The 23,563-nt window shown below is 38.2% G+C and overlaps 1 protein-coding gene across 1 annotated transcript in view; it reads left to right on the forward strand.

Annotated features, from left to right (window-relative positions):
• The window catches only part of WDR36 (WD repeat domain 36), a 44,850-nt gene extending 24,005 nt beyond the window's left edge, over positions 1-20,845 (forward strand). The window contains exons 13-23 of the mRNA XM_004009570.6: positions 1,386-1,500; positions 1,991-2,156; positions 2,609-2,717; positions 4,591-4,670; positions 9,748-9,855; positions 11,542-11,639; positions 12,007-12,152; positions 15,125-15,244; positions 15,430-15,511; positions 16,699-16,886; positions 17,850-20,845. Of these exons, the coding sequence (XP_004009619.1) occupies positions 1,386-1,500; positions 1,991-2,156; positions 2,609-2,717; positions 4,591-4,670; positions 9,748-9,855; positions 11,542-11,639; positions 12,007-12,152; positions 15,125-15,244; positions 15,430-15,511; positions 16,699-16,886; positions 17,850-17,999 (1,362 nt within the window). The 3' untranslated portion in view covers positions 18,000-20,845. The remainder of the gene's footprint in view (positions 1-1,385; positions 1,501-1,990; positions 2,157-2,608; positions 2,718-4,590; positions 4,671-9,747; positions 9,856-11,541; positions 11,640-12,006; positions 12,153-15,124; positions 15,245-15,429; positions 15,512-16,698; positions 16,887-17,849) is intronic.
• The last annotated feature ends 2,718 nt before the right edge of the window (positions 20,846-23,563 follow it).

Consider the following 23,563-nt stretch of genomic DNA (forward strand, 5'->3'; position numbering starts at 1 on the left):
TGTGAAGAAGGCTAAGTGCCGAAGAATTGATGCTTTTGAACTGTGGTGTTGGAGAAGACTCTTGAGAGTCCCTTGGACTGCAAGGAGAGCCAAGCAGTCCATTCTGAAGGAGATCAGCCGTGGGATTTTTTTGGAAGGACTGATGCTAAAGCTGAAACCCCAGTACTTTGGCCACCTCATGTGAAGAGTTGACTCATTGGAAAAGACTCTGATGCTGGGAGGGATTGGGGGCAGGAGGAGAAGGGGACGACAGAGGATGAGATGGCTGGATGGCATCACTGTCTGGATGAACGTGAGTCTGAGTGAACTCCGGGAGTTGGTGATGAACAGGGAGGCCTGGCGTGCTGCGATTCATGGGGTCACAAAGAGTCTGACACGACTGAGCAACTGTACTGAACTGATCTAGAAAAATATATATAAGTTGAACACAGTTAAATGTGGATGCTATGTAAAGATATCTTGACTCAGTGGTATATCAGTCTTACTGTTTGGAACAGATATCCTATAGTAGGTGTTTTCTTTTAGGTCTTAGAAGTCATCTCTTTCCCGTGCCCGGTGGCAGGGCAGGGTCTCTCCGGCCATGCCTAGTGGCGGGGCAGCATCTCTCCGGCCGTGACCAGTGGCAGGGCAGGGTCTCTCTGGCCGTGCCTGGCATGTAGTTAATCTCATGTTTCTAACAGAAAGAGAAGACATCTGTTAAGTATCATATCGCTTCTCTACGTGGTGAAATAGGAGTCTGTTTTACAGAAACTTTGTGAACTGGATGTTTTCCATGCTGTCTTGTGTGTGCTGTGTGCTTAGCTGTGTCCAACTCCTTGCGACCCCATGGCCTGAAGCCCCCCAGGCTCCCCATCCGTGGTATGTTCAGGCAAGAAGACTGGAGTGGATTGCCATTTCCTTCTCCAGTTACCTTGTATATTTCCTCCCTTAAAAAATAAAAAGTTGTAATTAAAATGGCTTGGGACTTTTCCCTTGAACTGAGACTGATACGGTTTCGCTTTTGCATCTGCTGTGAAGCAATCACAAAAGGAAAGCAAGGCACCAAGAAGTCAGGCAGTGGAGTGCTTCGACTGCAGCACTGTTGTGAATAGAAATCAAAGACCAGTTGATAGGCCATTTAAATTTCAATCAAGTTAATTTTGGTTATATTTTTGCCGTCTTGGAAGTATGGATTTCTCCATACTTAAAGAAGGGAGGCAGAATCAAGGAGATATTTTTAATATACCCCAAAATAATTATGTTTAAGAAAATGTTTAAGTAATGCATTTATTATCTTTTTTAAAAAATGAGACAGTTGATAAATACTTTGGAAACTATAAAGTATAATAAAAATATTAGTTACTTTCTGTGTCTTTAGTGTTTTTTTTTTTTTTTTTTTTCCTAAGGCAGTAGATATAACTTCCTGTGGAAACTTTGCTGTGATTGGTCTCTCATCGGGAGCTGTTGATGTGTATAACATGCAGTCTGGTATACACCGGGGAAGTTTCGGCAGGGATCAAGGTATCAGCCTTTTTTTTCCTTTTTCTTATTTTTTTAAAAAAGTATTATAGATAGATAAAAGGCTAGTAACTGTCACTGGTATTTATTAAATTCTTGAGTTCCAGGCATTTTGCTAAAGTTGCATATGGGGCATCGCCAACCCTATGCGGCAGAACACCGTATTGAAGGACTCGAAGAGAATGGAGTCATAGTTGTATGAAGGGAAAGTGGCTATTGTAGAGATTAAGTGTTTGGTTCCTTCTCCTTGCATTAAACAGAATATCTTAACTATTTTTTGAAACCTTCCATGGCATCAGCCTGATGGTGGATTTTGTTATTACTCACGTAGTAGAATAATTTTCCCTCTGTTCCCTAAGATCCACATTGAAGACTTTAGGGAAGTTGGATAGTGGGAGCTTAGATACTCAGATAAAGTGGCCATTCTTTGTGTAGTGTTTGAAGAGGCCATTGCAATTCTTTTTTCTTTCTTCTTTTAACATATGCTTTAAAGCCCATAAAGGATCTGTCAGAGGTGTTGCAGTGGATGGATTAAACCAGTTGGCAATTACAGCTGGTAGTGAAGGAGTACTCAAGTTCTGGAACTTTAAAAACAAAGTTTTAATTCATTCTATGAGCCTTGATTCATCTCCAAATTTGATGCTGCTACATAGAGACAGGTAAAGTTTTTCTTTTAATGATGATGGATTTTCTTCTTGATGTTTTTAGAAAAAGTTCTTAATTTAAGTAAAGTACAGTAGTTTCTTGAACATCACAAGTTTGGACTGTGCGGGTCCACTTATGCACAACTTTTTTTCACTGAATAATTCAGGATAGCACTACATAATCCATTGTTGGTTGAATCCACAGATACAGAACTGTGGACGGGGAGGGCCAACTGTAAAAATTATATGCAGACTTTTGACTGTAGAGGGTTAGTGCCCTAACCCTCTTGTAAAGTGGTCACCTGTATGTAATTTAACAAAAACTAAATTTTTCATATGAAAGAACATTTTTTTTTTAACCTCCCCCACAGGTATACTTGATTAACGAAACTTAAATAACTGTGAGATTTTAGTTTCAAGAGGTTGTATTTGTTCATTTATTAAAACTAATGTATTTGTCTTGCTAGTGGCATTCTGGGACTTGCCTTGGACGACTTCTCCATTAGTGTTTTGGACATAGAAACTAGGAAGATTGTCAGAGAGTTTTCTGGACACCAAAGCCAAATAAATGACATGGTAAAACAGACTTTAGATGTTAAAATAAAATTTGATTCATTTCTATTTCTGTTTAGGTTAAAAATGTCCTAATAATAGAAACTGCTATATTTTAATAGCATTAAACTCATCATATGAGATGTTCAAAGTGAATAATTTTCAAAGCAGGTTTTTTTAAGGAAAATTTAGAATGAAAAGAAGTTTTAATATTTCTCAAGAGGATAATGCCATTAGATTAAAATATACATCCAAGAGTTCATTTTTTCTCTAAACAAAGCCAGAATGATTTGTTGAAACATAAGTATCATTTTTGACTTAGTATTAAGCTAAGCTGAGAGAACTCATTTCTGTTTCCTGCATGCATAATGAATTAATAGTAGGAGACCTGGCATATCTGATACTTGGTTTATTCTAGTTTAGTGTTATTTATAGTGTTTATCTTAATTTCAAAAGAGTTTAGTGAATATGTATTTTATCTTACTGTTATGTTCTTACGGTGGCAAATATGGTAAGAAGTACTCAGTTTAAACAGTGTATGTTGAAGACTTTACATCAGTTGCAGATATCTTGATTTACTTGAAACAAATAAATTCCTAGCTATTTAGTGGCACCCCCACAAGCTGCATTTACTTACCAATTCTCACACCAAAAATCTGAATTTACAGTGTGTACCCATTTCCTTAAAAATAGGGGTGAGATGGCCAGGAAATTATGTTGTTCTGCAGATAAGAAATTGGCATAACTACTCATCAACAGAATTTGTTGTGACAGCATCTATAGCGATGAGGGCGGGAGTGAAGTAATTTTGATGAAGTTTCATTTTTGAAAACATCTGTCAGGGCCAACTTGTTCTTCCTATTTCTTTCCTTTCGAGTTGTGTGTGTGGAGTTTCTCCAAGTCAAGAATAAATTACTCCTGTTCAGTTAAATCTGTGAGCCTTTGTGACATGACGTCAGCTGTCAGAGTTACTTTCCCATTCCTCATTATCTGCACTGTCCTTCTGTAAATTGAGTTCTCTGTACTATAAGGTTTAAGTTTCCATAGTGTCATTGCAGCCCAATGACCAAGTTGGAGCTCACTTATTCCAACTATCATTTGCTAATATGAGTGGTCATAATCCTTAAACCAGTGGTCATAATCCCTGTGGTGTGTTTAGTCTCTTGGATGAACAATCTACCTCAATATAAACTTCAAAAGTTTTTCCTTTTAGGTCTTCCTTCACATTTGACCTGGTTTAAACCTCATGTTATTTTTCCATTTTTATCTATAGAGAAGATACAACTTCTTTACGGTGTCATAAGTTTATTGTTTAAATTTATTTTGAAAATATTATTGTGGTTTTAAATTATGTTTAAAACATCATTAAGGAAGAAAAGATTTTTAGCTGAATCTGCAAGTGAGAACGACTTCCTCAGTAACTTCTCTACATTAAGAGAATCTGCATTCTTTAAAATCATTTTGGAGTAGACTCTTCTTGGAAATGTAGCTTTGTTCAAAGCTTCATAGATACTCTATGAATGAAATTAGGCTAATAAAATATTTCTAATTGAATGTTGTCAGCACAGATTTATGTTAAAAACAGTAGTCAAACATTTGTTAATTGTCTATAAATAGATTATGGAGTAAAAATTAAAAACTATGTACTATTCATTTTTAAAAGCTTTATAATTCATGTAAAAACCTAGTGCTTAGCAGTATTGTCAGGGGCACATAAGAGATGGCGTTTTCTTATGAGGTGGCCTACCTTTCATGCATCATGCCTTTTTAATGAAGTGTGCATTATCTTCTCATTTCTTACATTCTCTGACTGTTGAATATACAGATACAAATATACATAGATACATACATACATGTATACACACCTGTATTATTTATGTTTTTCTTTCATTTAAAGACTTTCAGCCCTGATGGTCGTTGGTTAATAAGTGCTTCAATGGATTGCTCTATTAGAACTTGGGACCTTCCATCTGGGTGGTGAGTTTTTAAATCCCTAACCTTATCAGAAGTCTTCTCAGTCATTGTCCTCACATGTGACTTTTACTGTTGTCAATAGATTAGGTACTTTTTGACTGTGACTGCGTTTGGAGATTTTTCTAACCTGACGTATATTTTATCCTTGAAGTGTGTTTGATCTCAAACACAGAGATTAGTGCTGAAAGAGATAACAGTGAGGAAGTTCCAATCTCTTAGGTTCTCTATTCCTGCAAAATTGAGAAGTAGAAGTGAGTTGCATGAACTCACTTAACAAAGCTCATTCGGCCTCTGTGATACTCTGTGATACTCCAGACTAGGGATCATACTTTAGGGCTGCAGACTTATTTGAGCATTGTTTTGTATTTTGTTGTTGTTGATATTGAATTAAGAGGTCAGAACCCTTAACTTTGTGTATATTATATATTTTCTGTCTCTAACATAATTCTTGAAAGAAGACATTTAGATACCTTAACATAATGGAAATGTGTGTCTTAAGATTTGGATAAAACCCAACAGTGTTAAGAAACCTGTCATAGGTTGAAACATGCTACTAAATCAGCACTTGAAGAGAAAACATTAATTCTGTTAAATAATTTGATCAGTGGAAACCTACAGAGAGTAATTTGTTGCTAAAAATTATGTAGGAATACGCAGAATTTGCAGTCATATCACTCACCAAAGAACTGCTTAGGTTGAGTGTGAAAGGAGCGATGGGGATGGAACGTACCTGTGAGGAAAGAGAGGTGAAGGAGAAAGACGACTGGGAAGGCAGTTCAGTCTTCAGGAATATTGCTAAGTTAAGATCTGTCCAGTTCTGCTCCTCTTGCTTCTCAGGAATTAGATAAGCTCATACCTGAAAGCAGTTTGACCTTTAGAAAGGAAAAACCCTTGTGTCTGTACTTCCCTTCAAGTTTGATTCAGGAATGAGACACAGCTGGCTATACAGCTTATGTACAGGATTTGGACTATAAACAGCAAAAGTGCCGCTGATGGTCCAGCTCTAATAACCAGGCAGCTTTGTCTACAGGTGTATCTCTTTTTTACTTAGAGTCGAGTCAAGTAAAATAATTAGTAGACTATCCTCCAGCTTCAAAAAGTTCAGTCAAGTTAGTACTTCCTTAATTAAAACAAAAAAAAATTTTTTTAAGGTACCATTAGAAATGTTGACTAGTCTTTTACTTCTTGGACTTCTGTTTTCTAAAAGTAAACATAATTTGAATTGCTTTGTGGTAGGAAAGTTGTGTAGGAAATAGAGTTGACACTTTGCCCTTTTCATTTTCCTTTTTAGTAGTTTTAGTTCACATGAGATGAGAGAGGGAGGTTAATGTTCAATAGTACTAAATAGAATGTTTTTTTTAAAGTGGTCAGTTTTTTTGGGATTGGAAAAATTAGGATCCGAAAGTAGCATTCAGAGCCACCGATCTTTGACTCAGCATAAGGCTTTTTGCTGAATTTCTTATTTTAGTAAAAAGATGAACACATTTAAATCTGACATTCAACTCTGGTATCTTATTTTTCAGTGAACACAGACAGTTTTAAGTGAATACAGAGAAACTAAGCTGGGGGAACGCAAGAGCGAGAGATGAGTCCCATAGGGATTGTTAAAAGATGATAATATCTACACTGGTTGTACCAAAGTATGCTTTTAATAAAGACACAAATAACGACCTCTTTGGGTAAGATTTGAAGTGGAGCAAACAAGAAGGCTGAAGAGCAGTCTCCCACAGCTGCTGCCGCCCTGCCGCAGCCGACTTTTTCCATGGACTTCTGGCACTTCAAGAGCTTTAGTTTTCATCTTGTCTCATATTCTGTTAGGGAGGTACCGGTTTTAGTCCCGTTTCACAAATGAGGAAATGGAGGCTCAGAAGTGAGTGATTTGCCCAAGGCAGCATAGTTGGTCGGTGGTATTTTGCTGTGGTCAGCGTCGGAGAAAGTGAGACTTCCCAGCAGATGTGGCACCAGCCTTGCTTGGGTTTGTTCTAAGGATAGTTTGGTTTTCTTGATGTAGAAGATACAGTAAGGACCATACAGCTGTAGGTAATCATTGGCTTTTTTTATTTCACTGTTTTCTTAAACATAATTAGTACGACAAGCTTTGGGGATTCCTAGTTTTTTCTTCAGTAAGCAGTTTCATCATTTACATAACCTGTTAAATATGTGAAGAGTGACTACGCTCATTACAGAGGCTGCACGTGAAGCCGTGTGAGTAGACCTCTGGTGTGGTAGCATGCAGATGCAGCCCTTGGGGACTGACTGTGTCTGTCCAAAACAAAGGCATAGGTGCCGAACTGTTTCCTGTAAAGGGGTTTCTTTAAGTGTGGAAAATTTTCTTCTGTTTGTAGCATTCTCAGAGAAGTGAGGTTGAAATGTTTGTCCCTGAAATTATCTGTCATCTGCTACCACCTTTTATTTATGGTTACTTTTAATCTCTTAAGAGTTTAGATTGAACACTTTCCAGGGTGAGAAAAATATAAAATTAAACGGCTTTAATAGAATTTTGCGTTTTGTTGGGTCTTGTCCACCCAGCCCCTGCTCTCTGAGGGGCATTGCGTGAGCATAGCTGGAATAGAGTGTGCTTTGCATTTCCCGCTGAGGCAAAACTTTCCATTTGTTCCATTCATTGAGGGTTCCGTCACTTTGGAGACTGAGCATCTAGACATTGTCTGCACTGGTTTAGAATAGAATCAGAAGTGAGTGAATGTTACCTGTATGCGTGGGACTTCGTGCTTAAAAATTTGACCCCTTACAATGAAGATTTTTTTTAACATTTTTTCAAAATGTTAAAATGGTAACAATATGGTAGTTAGGTCTGGGATTAAACCTGTACGCTTAGGCTTCATGAGCAACTGTGGCCATGTAAAACATGCTGTGTATGTGGAAACCACTTCCTCGACTTGATGCTTTTACATAATGGAAGGCCAGTCTACCCACACTCAACAGCTGTGGAGACCACGTTTCACAGTGAATTTGCCAAAATAATTACAGTATCAAGTAAAATAAATTTGCTCAAGCAGTAGATTCCTCTTTAACAGATAGATTCTGAACACGTCAGGGAGTTTCACCCGTCACACACACTTCAGTGAGGAAGTGTTGAGACAGAAGAGATGATGAGGTCTAAAATTCCTGAGTTTAGGCTTAGTCATCAGTGTACATTGAGATAGTCGTTGTTCTCTGGGTTGTTTGTATTAAATGAATTAAATAATTTGACAGTCTCTGGTATATAAAAAGTGTTTAGCAAATGTCCTTTTCCCCAATTTGTTTGATCCCCCAAGCAGGTGTTCCTGTGAGTTTCCAGGAATGGTTGAACAGAAATCAGATTATTAATCACATTTTTTTCCCATAGTGAGAATTTAAACATCGGTCATTGTCCTGAGCCCACTTTAGTTTGTTTGTAGTGCTGCTAATTTTGGTCCTGTCCTACTGTTTTGTATTCATTAGTTAAGGTTTATGACTGTTAATCACTCTGAACAAATCGAGAAAGATTTTGTCATGGACAGGTCCTTTAGTCACTGCCTCCGTGTCGCGTTTGAGCTGCTCAGAGTGTTTCCGTGAGTCACGCTGTAGTCACCTGGGCGTGTGTGCTGTCTGCTGGACCTTTAGTGTCAGCAGCGGTGTTGCTGAGCTCTTTTGATTACGTGTGCAGACTGCTTGGTGACAGGTATGTCTCTGTCACCTTCTACCTTGAGCAAGTATGACTGGGCCTCATTTTTTTAACGGGTATAGTAAGGATGGATCTGCCTCATGGGGCTGTGAGGATTGAATTAATAGTCACAAGTGCTCAGAATACTCCTAGCATGGAACACTGAAAAAAGTGTTAACTCCTGTTGTTTTCTTTATTGAAATAATGTAATTACTGAAGATTCTGAACTTCAGTCATTTTGCCATGGCTTCTCATGGATAATGTAATGGCTTCAGTGAATAAAGTAGTTTTTGAAACAGCTCTTACTAAAACTAGCACACCCCTCTTAAGGTGCATAGAGTACTCACACTCTCAGCCCGCCTAGGAAGCCTCGTCTGCAGTGTGCCCGCGAGTTGGGCCTTTCTGTTTGCTCCTTAAATTCGCCTCGCTTCGCTTCCCGCTGCCACTATCCTAGTTCAGATCTTCCCTGCTTGTTAGATGACTGCTGCCATAGTCGCAGTGTTCTTCCTGTTCAGATATATTCCACATTCTACTGCCAGATTTTCTTATGAAAGTAGAAATACCGCTATCTGCTCAAAAGCCTGTAGTGGCTTTCCATTGATTCAAAGATAAAACAAACTCAGATATTTGGTATTCAAGACCAAACTGCATTCCTCACTGGACACGGCTCCCCTTGCCTCGCCTTCCACATTCCTCCTCCCTTAGAAGGCGCTTTCTTGACCGTCCGCATCTGCAGACGTCCTGCCCGTCTGTGAGGTGCGCGATCGTTGCGCACGCTTCTCCCTGAGGAGCCTGCTGTGCGTCGTCTTCTGGGGAGCTGTTGCTCCCTTTTCCTCCCCGGCTTTCACAGCCCCTGCTCACGGCTGTCTGGAGTGTCCGTGGGGCTAGAACCGTGAACCGCTTTATGCTGGTGCTACATGGACTCAATTTCCTGTTTGCTGTGTAGCGCGCGGTTACCTGTTTGAAAAACAGAATTGCTCGAACTTTTTTCCCCCACTACCATTCTCCCGTGGCCATTTTATTCCTTTCTTTTGTTGCCTACCCCTTTTGTTATTTTCACTGGCATAACAAATGCAGGAGAGTGCTGATAATTTATTTTAAATGTGTGACATCTTCAGAATTGTTTCCGAACCTACCAAAATGGCATTCCAAAAAAACAGCATTGCCTCCTGTATTCTCCCTGTTATTGAAACTCTCTCTAAAAATTAATTGATCTCTTTAGTGTTCTGGGTCTTTCTCATTGAGGAGATTATTTTCCCATCGTAGCTTAGTTGACAGAGCTCTTTGTTAGTGATGACTTTTTGGTGTTGGTGATTGAAAAATAAAAGCAAACATTTTCTGCATCTCTTACCCTTTGTTCTTTTAGCAAAATGATATTTTGTGAATTGTGTGCTTTTTAGTAGAGTTGAAGGACTAACGTCTTGGTTCTTTCTATAGTCTTATAGACAGCTTCTTGTTGGACTCGGCTCCTCTTAATGTCACTATGTCCCCGACTGGAGACTTTCTGGCCACCTCCCATGTTGACCACCTTGGAGTTTATCTGTGGTAAGTTCTCTCATAAATAGTTCTTTCTGGGGTAAGAAGAAAAGGAAGGTGATGTCAGACAGTCATAGTTGCTAACATTGCCCTTCAGTTTGGGGGGATTTTTTGACTTATAAAATGGAAGTGTCACAAAGTTCACCTAAGTCTACAGTCGAGTCAGCTTCTGCTTGATAATTTAGGTAGCGCACCCACTCCAGCACTCTTGCCTGGAAAATCCCATGGACGGAGGAGCCTGGGGGGCTGCAGTCCATGGGGTCGCTAAGAGTCGGACACAACTGAGCGACTTCACTTTCCCTTTTCACTTTCATGCATTGGAGAAGGAAATGGCAACCCGCTCCAGTGTTCTTGCCTGGAGAATCCCAGGGACGGGGGAGCCTGGTGGGCTGCCATCTATGGGGTCGCACAGAGTTGGACGTGACTGAAGCGACTTAGCAGCAGCAGCAGCTCAAGTGTATATTCTAAGCTACATGTGTTTGATTTTTATCTGTTAGCCACAGATTTTAATCTGTGACTTTTATTTGCAGAGAGGATAGTAATAGGGCTTCCCTTGTGGCTGAGCTGGTAAAGAATCTGCCTGCAGTGCAGGAGACCTGTGTTTGATCCCTGTGTTGGGAAGATCCCCTGGAAAAGGGAAAGGCTACCCACTCCAGTATTCTGGCCTGGAGAATTCCATGGACTGTATAGTTCATGGGGTTGCAAAGAGTTGAACATGTTTGATTTTTGTTACCCTATTTGACTTCTATTTGCAGAAAGGATAAGTGAGTTTAAAATTAAACTCTTATTATTGAGGAAGAGAAAAAAATGAATTCCTTTTCTACTTACAAGATTTTCAATTGACTTTTTAGGATGTGAAAATAAATTTAATATATAATAGAAATAGACTCTGGTCACCTTAATAAGCCGAATGGAGTATCTCCTGGAATCTTTGAGGCTTGAACAGTCAGGATAAGAGAAGAGTGGTGGTGTGGTGCCTCAGCAGCAGAGCAGATAGTGCAGCTGTTAACATAACTCAGAGCTTGGTCTTTCCAGGTTTTATTTCCCATTCCCGATTCATTATGTACAGGAAACAATATGATCAGCCCACTTTGGGACAGATACTCACATCTTGCTTAGTCAGATGTGGACCGGATTAGTCAGGTCCAGAGCCATGGCACAGGGTCAGGGAGCACTTAAAGGACCGTTCTAGAGACGGGGACCTGTGACTGCTCAGCACCCCAAAGATCTGGCCTAAAGGACCATTCTAGAGACGGGGACCCGTGACTGCTCAGCACCCCCGAGATCTGGCCGCGTAATCGCCCTCTGGCTCAGAGCTCTGAGCCCCTCTCTCCTTCTGCTGCAGTTCCCTCAGGGGAAGGGTGCCATTTGTCAAAGCCGCGTAAATGAGTGGATGTTATGTTACATTATAAAAATAGTATCCACTACCGATCTGCCAAGTACTTTTTTGTGCTACATTAAAAATAAAGTCTCTGTTCATAATACTTATAAACAGCTTTCTTGTGATGACATCTGGGATACGAGTCAAAGCATTTTGAAATTAATACTATCTATTTTTGAGTTTTTTTTTTTTTAACAAGTGATTGTGATTTGTAGCCAAGTTCAAGATCATGGAGCTTGTCACCAGTAATCGAAGCTTCTCTGAAAACATTTTTAATAAATTTTGTAATATTGCTTATGTTCTTTATGTCTCAGGTCCAATATTTCCCTGTATTCAGTTGTTTCATTACGGCCACTTCCCGCAGATTATGTTCCTTCAGTAGTGATGCTTCCTGGTACTTGTCAAACCCAAGGTAATGAAAATCTAGTAATTTTTGAAGCATAATATAATAAACCTAACCTGTAGGATATCGCCACTGAAGGCAAAGGTTAATGCATTCAATCACAATATTTTTTTATCTTAATGAAGTATTTTGAATGACTTCATGAATCTTTATATAAACAAAGACATAATTGATGGAGTATTCATGTGAAACAGTGGAGAAATATTTTGAGTCTGGCGATGGAATTTGTACTTAATATAAGAAAATAAGAAAATGAATAGAGTTTACAAGTTATATTGAGTGAACAGGTTATGAAATACTAATGGATTTGAAGGTAATTGAGTTGCTTTTATATGATAAAAATTTCAGCATTAATTTGAAAATGTTTTGTTTTAAGATGTAGAATTATCGGAAGAAACTGTAGAACCAAGTGATGAAATGATAGAGTATGACTCCCCAGAACAGCTGGATGAGCAGTTGGTGACTCTGTCACTCCTCCCTGAATCCCGGTGGAGAAACCTTCTTAATCTTGATGTTATTAAGGTAACACTATAGTGCACTTAATATTGGCCCCTGAAGACATATTCCAAAAGTATTTTCTTTAATAAAGATAACTTCCCTTTCTTGGAGGTCTTTAGGTGGAGTAGTTAATGCCTAAGATAGTAAAGCAAATACCATTTAGCTGAATGCTGTTTAATTTAGTATTATTACAAGACTTTCTCCATGTATATATGTCTACTTTGAGAGCACTTAAGAACCTTCAAATATAGCAGTAGTATAGCCTGCAACCACAGAGCTGTTAGAAATCAGGTGTTTTAAGCCTTGCCTGACCTCACTTAACTTACGAAATGAGGGGGAAAGTCATCATAATGTGTGATGTTTCTGTTTCTGGACATTTGGGGACTGGAATACTTTGACTGGTCTTTTTAAAATTAAACTTCAGTCGCTCTTTATCATACCACACCCTGCTCTGTCTGCTACAGGAAGGTTTGCTTTTGGGTTCAGGCACATAAATTAATATGAACTAGGTAGTAGATAGCATCCTGAGATAATAGCAGTGGAAAATAATTTAGCCCTTTGTCCTTGAGTACAGTTTTACATGAGAAATGGACAGTTATGGTATGAATTAATGTGTTTCAAAGCATGTTTCATGACCACTATTTGTGAGTATCAAAAGCAACTGAAACATACAGACTAGAAAATTTCAGAGATTATCTTCTGAGAATTAGGGTGTTTTGTATTATGAAACTCAACTTGGTTAGATATATACATACAGTCAGGCATCCTTGGTAGCTCAGCTGGTAAAGCAGCTCCCTGCAATCTGGTTCGATTCCTGGGTTGGGAAGGTCCCCTGGATGAGAGATAGGAAGTGAAGTCACTCAGTCGTATCCGACTCTTTGCAAACGCCCCGGACTGTAGCCCACCATGCTTCTCCATCTTTGGGATTCTCCAGGCAAGAATACTGGAGTGGGTTGCCATTTCCTTCTCTAGAGGATCTTCCCAACCCAGGAATCGAACCCAGGTCTCCCGCATTGCAGGCAGACGCTTTAACCTGGTCTTCCCAGATGGTTCAGATGGTAAAGAATCCACCTGCAATGCGGGAGACCTGGGTTCAGCCCCTAGATTGGGAAGATGCCCTGGGGGAGGGCATGGCAACCCACTTGGGTATTCTTGGTTGGAGAATCTCATGGACAGAGGAGCCTGGCAGGCTACAGTCCACAGGGTCGCAGAGTTGGACATGACTGAGTGACTAAGCACAGCACTGAGCAGACATACAGTCACTAGAGTTTATGTGTGTACTAAGTCACATTATGGGCTGGCATAAAAAAGTGTAAGGAACACTGGCAGATAACTATGACATGCCGTCCTAACTATTTTTGTAGCTAGTAAATTGGCACCAGAAAAGGCTATACATGTCTCGGGTAAGAAAAGAGAGAAGTTTTCACATGGTCATTTGACTCAAAATTTGAAAGTGCTCCTTTTTAATGCTCACCTTTTGAAAGATTGGGCTTCAGTATAAAGGTATATTGTTTAGGACTTCCCTGATAGCTCAGTTGGTAAAGAATCTGCCTGCAATGCAGGGGACACCGGTTCGATTCCTGGGTAGGGAAAATCCGCTGGAGAAGGAGTAGGCTACCCACTCCAGTATTCTGGCCTGAAGAATCCCATGAACTGTACAGTCTGTGGGGTTGCAAAGAGTTGGACACGACTGAGCAACTTTCACTTTCACTTTATGTTGTTTAGGTACATAGTTACATTGTCTAGTCTATCAGCTGTAAAGGAAGTAGTTTATGGAATGGCTGTAAGAGCAATACATAAAGTACAAGTAGGTGAGTGTGAGCGGACCAGTTAGAATAATGCCCAGTTAATTGAGCTAAATTTGGTGGGTACTCTTCTTGCTAGGATACAGTTTGTTCTGCATAAAAATACAGAGAAATGTGAATGAATGCTCTTTATAACACCTCCGGTATTTTAATTTCCTTCTGAATGAAAGAAATTAGAATTTTTATTTTTGTCCTCTGGTCTTACGGTTTCCTTTATGAAATTAGGTAATTCCAGAGCCCTATGGAACTGCTCCAGAGCCTTTTGTTTTTATTTACAACTCAGTGACTGCCTTCTAACTCAAGAACAGTGGGTTAGGAAGGGTAACTGACTTACTACGTTACTACAGTTTCCCCATCACAAAGAAGGCTGTGCTTGCATTGCTGTGGGCTCCAAGAGGCCACAGATAGCCCTGACTTTATTTCAAAAAGCAAATCTCCCCCCAGTTCCTAAAGAATGGAAGATGAGTAGTGTAAGGTGAAATTGTGAGACTTCTTAAGAGTCCATCACATTCTCTTGAGATAGTGATATGTTACAATGTAGTCACCAAAACTGAATTCTGTCCGTGGGGATTCCAGTGGAATTTTTGTGATAGAATTTTGCTGACACTTGAAATACTTTATGAAGGAACGGTAGTATTCTCTTGCTTTTTAAAAACACAAAGTACTAAGGAAAAATAAAAATTCCAATAAAATAGAAGAATTACGGGAATGCTTCATACCTACACACAAAATTTACTAAATTACTTTTAATGGAAGAGACTACCTCTGGCTCCAGATTTCTTTTGGAGAAGAGAAATTTGAAAAACTGTTGAGCATTTATGTAAATTTTGCTTTCTAGCCCATCTTGTATTTCAGTGTAAAAGAAGTTCAAAATTGCTTGTTACTTCTTCACCTATATATTCATGTTTCAGGAAAATGAGCTGTTTTTGCCTCAGAGCTTCTCCTGAACTCTGTCATTTTCCCTTTGCCTTATCAGCAAGAGTACTAGAGGTTTGCATTGGGAAGCCCGATTTAAGGATATCTGTGGTATATTGGTTGTTTGGGATTTCATTTCAGTATCCTAATCTGAATTTAATTCTTATTTTTTTTTACTTTTGGGGCTTTTTAAAAATTAAGTGGGAATTAAATGTTAGAAACTATTGGCAAGATAATTACTAGTCTTTTTTTCCTTTTCTCAATTTTCTTAATTAGAAAAAGAATAAACCAAAGGAACCACCCAAAGTACCCAAATCAGCACCATTTTTCATTCCGACTGTTCCTGGTCTTGTACCCAGATTTGCTGCACCTGAACAAAACAGTGGTCCTCAGCAGGTGAGAGCCAGGTTAGAGGGAGCGTTCGGGGAACACAGGGTGCATTGTCTGCTGCACATTTGCAGTTTTAACCAAGACCCAGTGTTACAGATACAGAGTAAATTAGTGCTAGCTTTTAATTATAAACTGTAAACTTTTTGTTACATTTGTGGCTTTTGAATAATGTGTATTTGTTTTTGTTTAAGTCTAAAGTGGTAAATCTTGGAATTTTGGCTCAAAAATCAGATTTCTGCTTGAAACTTGAGGAAGGACTGGTAAATAATAAATGTAAGTTAAATTATAAAATATTTTACCAAGTATTTCAGCTTATTATGTTACTTCATATGAAGATAATTGAGTGAAATATTAGCAGATTTCTCAGTAGTTGAAAGTAAAAGCCAAAAGGATTGAAATCTTGGTTTTAACCTGAAGTGATTTTGCTTTGTTTACAGTAGGTGAGCGACACGACACTCAGATGTTAAGATGATGATAGTCTTTTGAGACCCTCTCTTTCCGTCTGTATGGAAAATTGAAATCTTTCTTTTTTGCTCTTCTTTCTATTTACAAGTGCGATTTGCAGTGCAGTTTGCAGTAGACGGTTGTTTCAGGAAATTTCAGATAATACCAAATTATCACACCAAAAGGCTTTTTTAAAAAATTGAGTGTTGTAAATTTTGAAAGCTACAATCTGTAGCTAATAATGATCATGAGCGCTGTGAGCAGTTAACAGAATCATTCTCCCGTTTGACTGCCCTCTTGTCTTCTGACCCAGTTGCTTTGTGTTTTCATGCCAGTATCACTTGAGGGCACATTGGCAGAAGCAGAGAATGGCGCCTGTGCTGACAGCTAAGGAGTAGCAGGGCTATAAAAGGAGCGACTTGGCATATTTATGGGGGACAAAGAAGAGAAGCACTGTTATTTAATATCTACTGAGAAACAAAAAGTAAAATGTATCAGACTCTTGTCGATGGTATTGTCCTTTTGCAGAAACGTAAAAGCATAGACATTGCCATTGTAATATCAAATGCCTTATAGAAGTGTATAGACTATGTTTTCATGGGATGTATATGAAATAAGAGTGCTTACTTCTAGGGAAAAGTAGATTTGTGGTGAGTAAGGTGGAGTCTTTCCCCCACGTATATTTCTGTAGTATTAATGTTGATGATCAAGTGATACTTTTATAATTTTTATAAACAATACAAAAATAAATTCCCTCACCTCATCTTATTCTCACTAGCAAATACTATTAATAACTTGGTGTATACTTCTATAGCCTTCTTATATTGGATTTGTTCTGACTGACTTATAAGCATGTTAAAATGTCTGGTGCTAAGTGTTAATTAGATTTTAACAGCCTTAATAGAAAGAACTTGCTAAAAATGCAAATTTAAATATATGTTGGGTTTGAAATGAAAGCTAGTTTCTTAAATGAAATGATTGTCGATACTAACTGGATTCTTATTAAAACAATGTAGATGAAGCTGCTGTTAACCTTCTGAAAGAATTAGGCCCGTCAGGAATTGAAACAGAGCTTCGAAGTTTGTCTCCTGATTGTGGTGGTTCAGTAGACATTATGAAGAGCTTCTTGAAGATGATTGGGATGATGTTGGACAGAAAGCGTGATTTTGAGTTGGCCCAGGCATACCTCGCCCTGTTTCTGAAGGTAAGTCTAAGATGTGAGACAGCACTTCACAGCTTGCCCTCCTCCAGAGAAGTGTTGTCTGATAGAGATGTCTGCAGAGATGGAAACATTCTGTATCCACACTTCACTGTGTGTGGCTACTGAGCACTTGAATCGTGGCTGATGTGACTGAGAACCTGAGTTTTTCATTTTATAGAAATTTAATTAATTTCAACAGCTTTCTGGGCCTCGTGACTACCATACTGGATAGCTGGATGGGGCAGCAGCTTGTCAGCGCTCTTTGTTGACTTCTGTTTTTCAGCTCAGCACAATTTTGACTCAACCCCCTGACTATTCTATGTCATTCGTTCAATCAGTATATTAACCTATTAGCTTTTTTATTTAATAACATTTTGGCAGGGTTTTTTTTTTAATGATCATGAAAAAAGTAAGGTTTACTTCTGTCCTGGTTGAAGGAGTTTCAAATGATTTGACAGTAACAGTTGTTTTTATGACAAATACAGTGGAGGACTTTAACATATTGAAGGAGGTAGATGATGCTGATTTTCAGTGATAGCAGATAGATTGTTTATCTCATAAATATCTAAAAAAGTTTTCACTTGACTTAATTATTTGAAATTATTTAAAAAGTAAATTTGTAGATGGTAGTATGTAGATTAAAAAATTAGAAATACTGCAAACTGTTCCTGTATTTTTCCCCAAATTTACCACAGTTGTAATTTAGGACTAGGACTTTGTTTCTTGATGTGTATCAGGACTCTCCTTAAATAGAGGAGAGTCATCACTTCAGTTTTACTGAGAGAGTGACAGAACCATGAAGACTCATAACAGAGGAGAGGGAGATGCAAGAGTGTAATAAACCAGCCTTTAAGGAAAAAATCAAGAATAGTGTCTTCTGAGGTTCCTTGTAAAACAGTTAAATCCAGAATGAACAAAATTTTACTTTTCTTACGTTGAATGTTCAGCTATCATTTTTCTTTTCAGTTGCACCTGAAAATGCTTCCTTCAGAGCCAGTACTTCTGGAAGAAATGACAAAGTTGGCGTCACAGTTGGAAGAAAACTGGATCCATTTACAGTCACTTTTTAATCAAAGCATGTGTGTTTTAAATTATATTAAAAGTGCTTTGTTATAAAAAAAAAAGTTAGGTAGCTAAGTCAAAGACTTTTACATTAAAGAGGTTGAATCTAACTCATACCCTTGCTTTCCAAGTTTCAGTGTGAAAGGAAAGTAAATGCCACCACTACTGACTAGTCAGCCACTGTGACTCCACTTCAAATGCTGAATGCGTTCTTGAAATAAAGTTACACCTGTCTTTTGTTTTAAAGATGTAAAGAGTCTTCTCCAATGAAGACTGAGTTTCATTTTCTGAGTTTCTTCATCAGTTACTTGGATATGACTTCTTTTCAATTGTCGTCACCAAGCTTGTGTTTTTTGAATGTTTGTAACATACTGAGGCATGCTGGTATATCTCATGTAAAGTATTACCAAGTTAAACTGAAGTTAAAAGTGATATATAGTTTAAAAAGTGCCTTCATGTTATGAGGTAAAAAGACATGTGTCTTTCCTTAGTGGCCTTTGATGAAAACCTAGTTAGAACACTGGCCCAGTCCTCTCTCCATTGTGCCCTTTCTAAAGGAACTTAAATTTTTTAATATGAGAGGTGCTTTCACAAGGCAACTTGCTATAGCAGGCAGTTGAACAGATACCTGGAATGGGTAAGGGAAATTCCAAATTCCATTGAAGATAGTCTTCAAAGATCTTTCTTCCCCACTCATGACCTTTTTATTTCGAAAGAAACTGCTGACTGCATTTTTCTATCATAACTATTGTGAAACCAGACAGCTCTGGCACTTTTCCCTTTTTTCATCATTGTTGTTTGTGTGGTTCAAGACTTCAGCAATATGTGAATTAATAATAAGCAATTCTTAAAAGCTTATTTTAAGAATAAAATAAGAATATAAAAAGTTCAAACTTTTGATACTTAAAAGTAGTGTCATTCATAAAATTCAGCTGGTTGTACCTGAATGCCAGTACCATTCTAATTAGGATATAGTTTTACAGAATAACCTCCGAAGGAATAGTCTTCACAAGAAGCGGATCAATGATAACTTTAATTATCAAAGTTTTTTGTTTAGCGGTGCAGTGTTCTTGTTAGAGGTAGAACTATTGACAGTAAACTGCTAAAGAAACAAGCCAGCATTGTTTTGTACTTGGTTCTTTTAGAAATGTGTATAAACTTAGTAAAGCCATTGCCTAAATGTTAATAATGACTTAAGTTCTAACTCTAATAACTGTATTTCCCCTTGCCCCAAATACTATATTCTAAAGATAAGGCAAAATTTCAGTGCACAGTTATGTAGAATGTGAAGATTGTATAGGTCTCCTGCATTGCAGGTGGATTCTTTATTGTCTGAGCTACCAGGGAAGCCCAAGAAAACTGGAGTGGGTAGCTTATCCCTCCTCCAGGGGATCTTCCTAACCCAGGGATTGAACTGGGGTCTCCTGCATTGCAGGCAGATTCTTTACCAGCTGATCTACCAGGGAAGCCCTAATTATCACTTAAGTTCTAATTTTAAAAACTGTTTCCCCTTGCCCAAAATACTATATTCTAAAGATATGGCAAGATTTCAGTATACAGTTATGTACAGTGTGAAGATTGTAAACATCTAAAACAATAAGAGTTCTAAACTGAAATTGTATTACTGTGACAAATCTTGAACTTTCTTTTTCAAGTGAAAATACAGGAGTTCAGTATATTGTTTTTATTGGAGATAGCTTTAGATAGTATTAAAGCATCATTTTGGCAGGTAACCTTTCAGAATTTTTCCTGTATGTTTGCCATCAAAGGAAAATCTTGGGGAAGATATGTTTTTTGTGAAATGTATCAGTTTGTACATGCTGCTTTTTCTTTACCTTTTAAATTGCAAATGTAGCATATGACTGCATTTTACTTGTAAAAACATCAGTCTATTTTTGATTAACACTCAATCCCAGTACCTTCCCTAGAAGTAACAATTGTTAACTTTCCATTTAGTCACTGCCATGTTTTCTGTGAATGTATATATATGTAATTGCTACAGGAAATGTATAGCTTCAGTTTTTACATAGATATATGCATATCATTCTGCAGCTTTTCTACGTGGTCTCTTTGAATATAATTTCACCTAATCTTACCTGTTGATTTTTGTATAGTGTTCCACAACCTACTTAGCCTATAATGGACACTAGGGTAGTTTACTGCCTTTTTTTTTTTTTTTTTTTTCTATTTTCAAACAATACTAAAAGAGTATCATCCTGTATGATTATATGGGCATGTAAGGATTTATTGTATGCTTAAGCTTTGACTTGCTGAGCCAGAGTTAGGCAGTTTTAAAGAGATACTTCAGTGATTAAATTTTTTTAATTTATAGGTGAAAATTTGTCATTTTTATTGTTTATGTTTAGGAAAAACCTTTACTAGTAGGTAAAGGTAAAGATGGACATTTTTTCATATATTTGCTTTAGACATGTGAATTGCCTTTTGCCAACACTGCTCATTTTTCTGTGAGTGATTTGTCTTTTTATCTCATGGCTTAGTTAGGAGTTTTTCATGTAGGTTGGATATAGATACTAGTATTTTTACATCTGTTTCAGTGTTTTCTCCCAGTCGGTCACTTGTCTTTAGTTTTACTTTTGGTATCTTTTTTAAACAGATGTTTTATATTTATATATAGTTAAATTGATAAATATTTTTATGACTTTTATTACAAAGTATAGATAGAGCATGTTCTGTGTTTTCTTCTAAGTTAATTATGTATACATCTAGATCTCCATTTGGAATTAATTTCTGTGAAGAGTGCAAAATACAAAGCTTCTATTCAAAAGTCCAAAAACTATTTGTTGAAATCCATTCTTCCTGATTTGGGGTGCTGTTTTATTATGTGTTAAATTCTCTAATTAAGGCATTTAATTTTCCTAATAAATAATGCATTGTTTAAATTACAGTTTTCTGGTGTGTTTTCAGAAATGGTGGGAGTGATGCATTCCTAATGTTTTTCAGAAATTTCTTGGCTGTTGGTGAGCATCTTTTTGAGGTTTTGATTTTAGTCGCAGTACATTCATAGTACTGATTTGAAGAGAATTACAGTTGACTCTTAAGCAAGAGGTTACGGGTGCCACCTTTCATGCAGTCAAAGCTGAGTATAATTTATAGTTGGCTCTCCTTACTTGTGGTTCCTCCCTGTCCATGGTTCTGCGTCTGTACTGTATGATCTGAATTCAGCTAACTGCAGACTGTACATACTTGAAAAATATATATATAAGTGGACCACACAGTTCAGACCTGTGTTGTGTTATTTAAGGGTCAACCCTGCAATAGTATTTCCCTACTATTCTCTACTGTTGCAGGGTTGGCCCTTAAAAAACACAGGTTTGAACTGTGTGGTCCACTTATTCTTGGGCTTCTGTTGTGGCTCAACTGGTAAAGAATCTGCCTGCAATGTGGGAGATCTGGGTTTGGAAGATCCCGTGGAGAAAGGAAATGCTACCTACTCCAGTATTCTGACCTGGAGAATTAAATGGACTGTATAGTCCATGGGGTCACAAAGAGTCAGAAATGACTGAGCGACTTTCACCTTTCACTTGAAAACAATCTGCATTTTCATTAAACCAGGAGTGGTATTCTCTTAATTTAATAAGATTTCTTTATATAATTATACATTTTTTGACATTTAATTCTGGGGATTTTATTTTCATTGCTATAGTGAAATTTGTCTTTTTTCTAATGTATTTCATAATTGATTATTGCTGTCCTAGTAAAAGCAATTTGCTTTTTATACAGTGATCTTTTATGACACTGCAGAACTCTTAAAAGTTTGTCAGTATAGATTTAGGAAATCCAAGAGAATCCCATCTTTTGCAATTGATGAGCCTTTGTTTTTTTATCCAGTATTCATATTTCAGGGTTTGCCAGGTGGTAAAGTGATGAAGAACTTGGTTGCCAATGCAGGAGATGCAAAAACACATGGATTCCGTCCCTGGGTCAGGAAGATCCCCTGGTGTAGCGAATGGTAACCTGCTCCAGTATTCTTGCCTGGAAAATTCCACAGGTAGAGGAGCCTGGTGGGCTACAGTCCATGGGATCACAAAGAGTGCGACATGACTGAGCACACACACACATTCATGTTTCACTGTTGAGGTCCTTTAATGGACGGGAACCTGGGGGTCCGGAGTCGACCGGTAAGAAAGCAGAGGAGAGAGAGAGAGGCTGATATTCCTTGGTTTATGCAGAAAGCCAATGAAGCCCCTGCATCGGGCTTGCTCTGTTCACAAAGGCCTCAGGCGCCCTCTTGATGGGGTGAAGGTGCAGAGTGCCTTCTCAAGAGGGTCTTAGAAGCCCGGGCAGGAAAGTGAAATCAGAGAGCCTGTGCACTCCAGGGAATCAGCCTGAAAGAGAGAGAAAGAGAGAGACACGGGAACCAGAGCTCTGATGGAGCAAAGGTGTTTTAATCAACCTGGTGTGGGCATATATACTGTCTTACAAGGTAGTACTCAGCAAAGATAAAGATTAAAATTCCAGACTTACAAAACAGGTGATGCATATTAAAGGGAGAAAGTTGTAAACAATCACTTTTACCATTTGGTTCACAAGAAGGAAGAGGGTACTTATCACGGTATAAAAAAAACTAATGAAGGAAATGCCTGGATTCCTCAGCGTCCTGGAGAGGCTTGCCTCTCCTCTTAATTCCTGAGTGAGTATTCAGGAATTAATAAGGAACAGAATTCCTGATAGACCCAGAAGAGCACACAGGAAGCCTCCTGTTAAACGCTTCCTGACATTCCACGTAGTTGTTTTTAGTTAGAACTGCTTTAGCAATCCAGCACAGAATGTTGGATACTAGCAGTGCTTAGAGATGTTTGTGTTTCTGTAGTTATTGACAAGTGGAAATGCTTTTACTGTTCCACCATTAAGGATAATGTATCCTCTGAATTTCTGGTAGATAGCCTTGGTTAAGTTCTGCTACTTAAAAATATTTAGACTAGAGGTAAATATATGATTATACAGTAGAAATGACAGATAGATTCAAGGGATTATATACAATAGAGTGCCTGAAGAACTATGGATGTAGGTTCGTGACATTCTACCCAAGGCAGTGATCAAGACCATTCCCAAGCAAAAGAAATGCAAAAAGGCAAAATGGCTGTCTGAGGAAGACATACAAATAGCTGAGCAAAGAAGAGAAGCTAAAGGCAAAGGAAAAAAGGAAAGATAACACCCACAAGGAGAGAGAAGACAGCCTTCAGTGATCACTACAAAGATATAGAGGAAAATAATAGAATGGAAAAGACTAGATATCTCTTTAAGGAAATTAGAGACATAAAAGGAACATTTCATGCAAAGATAGGCTCAACAAAGGACAGAAATGGTAGGGACCTAACAGAAGCAGAAGATACTAAGAAGAGGTGACAAGAATACACAGAAGAACTGTACAAAAAAGATCTTCACACCAAGATAATCCTGATGATGTGTTCGCTCACCCAGAGCCAGACATCCTGGAATGTGAAGTCGAGTGGGCCTGAGGAAGCATCACTACAAAAGCTAGTGGAGGTGATGGAATTCCAGTGGAGCTATTTCAAATCCTAAAAGATGAAGCTGTGAAAGTGCTGCACTCAATATGCCAGCAAATTTGGAAAACTCAGCAGTAGCCACAGGACTGG

The sequence above is a fragment of the Ovis aries genome, chromosome 5, assembly GCF_016772045.2.
Source record: "Ovis aries strain OAR_USU_Benz2616 breed Rambouillet chromosome 5, ARS-UI_Ramb_v3.0, whole genome shotgun sequence".
NCBI lineage: Eukaryota > Metazoa > Chordata > Mammalia > Artiodactyla > Bovidae > Ovis > Ovis aries.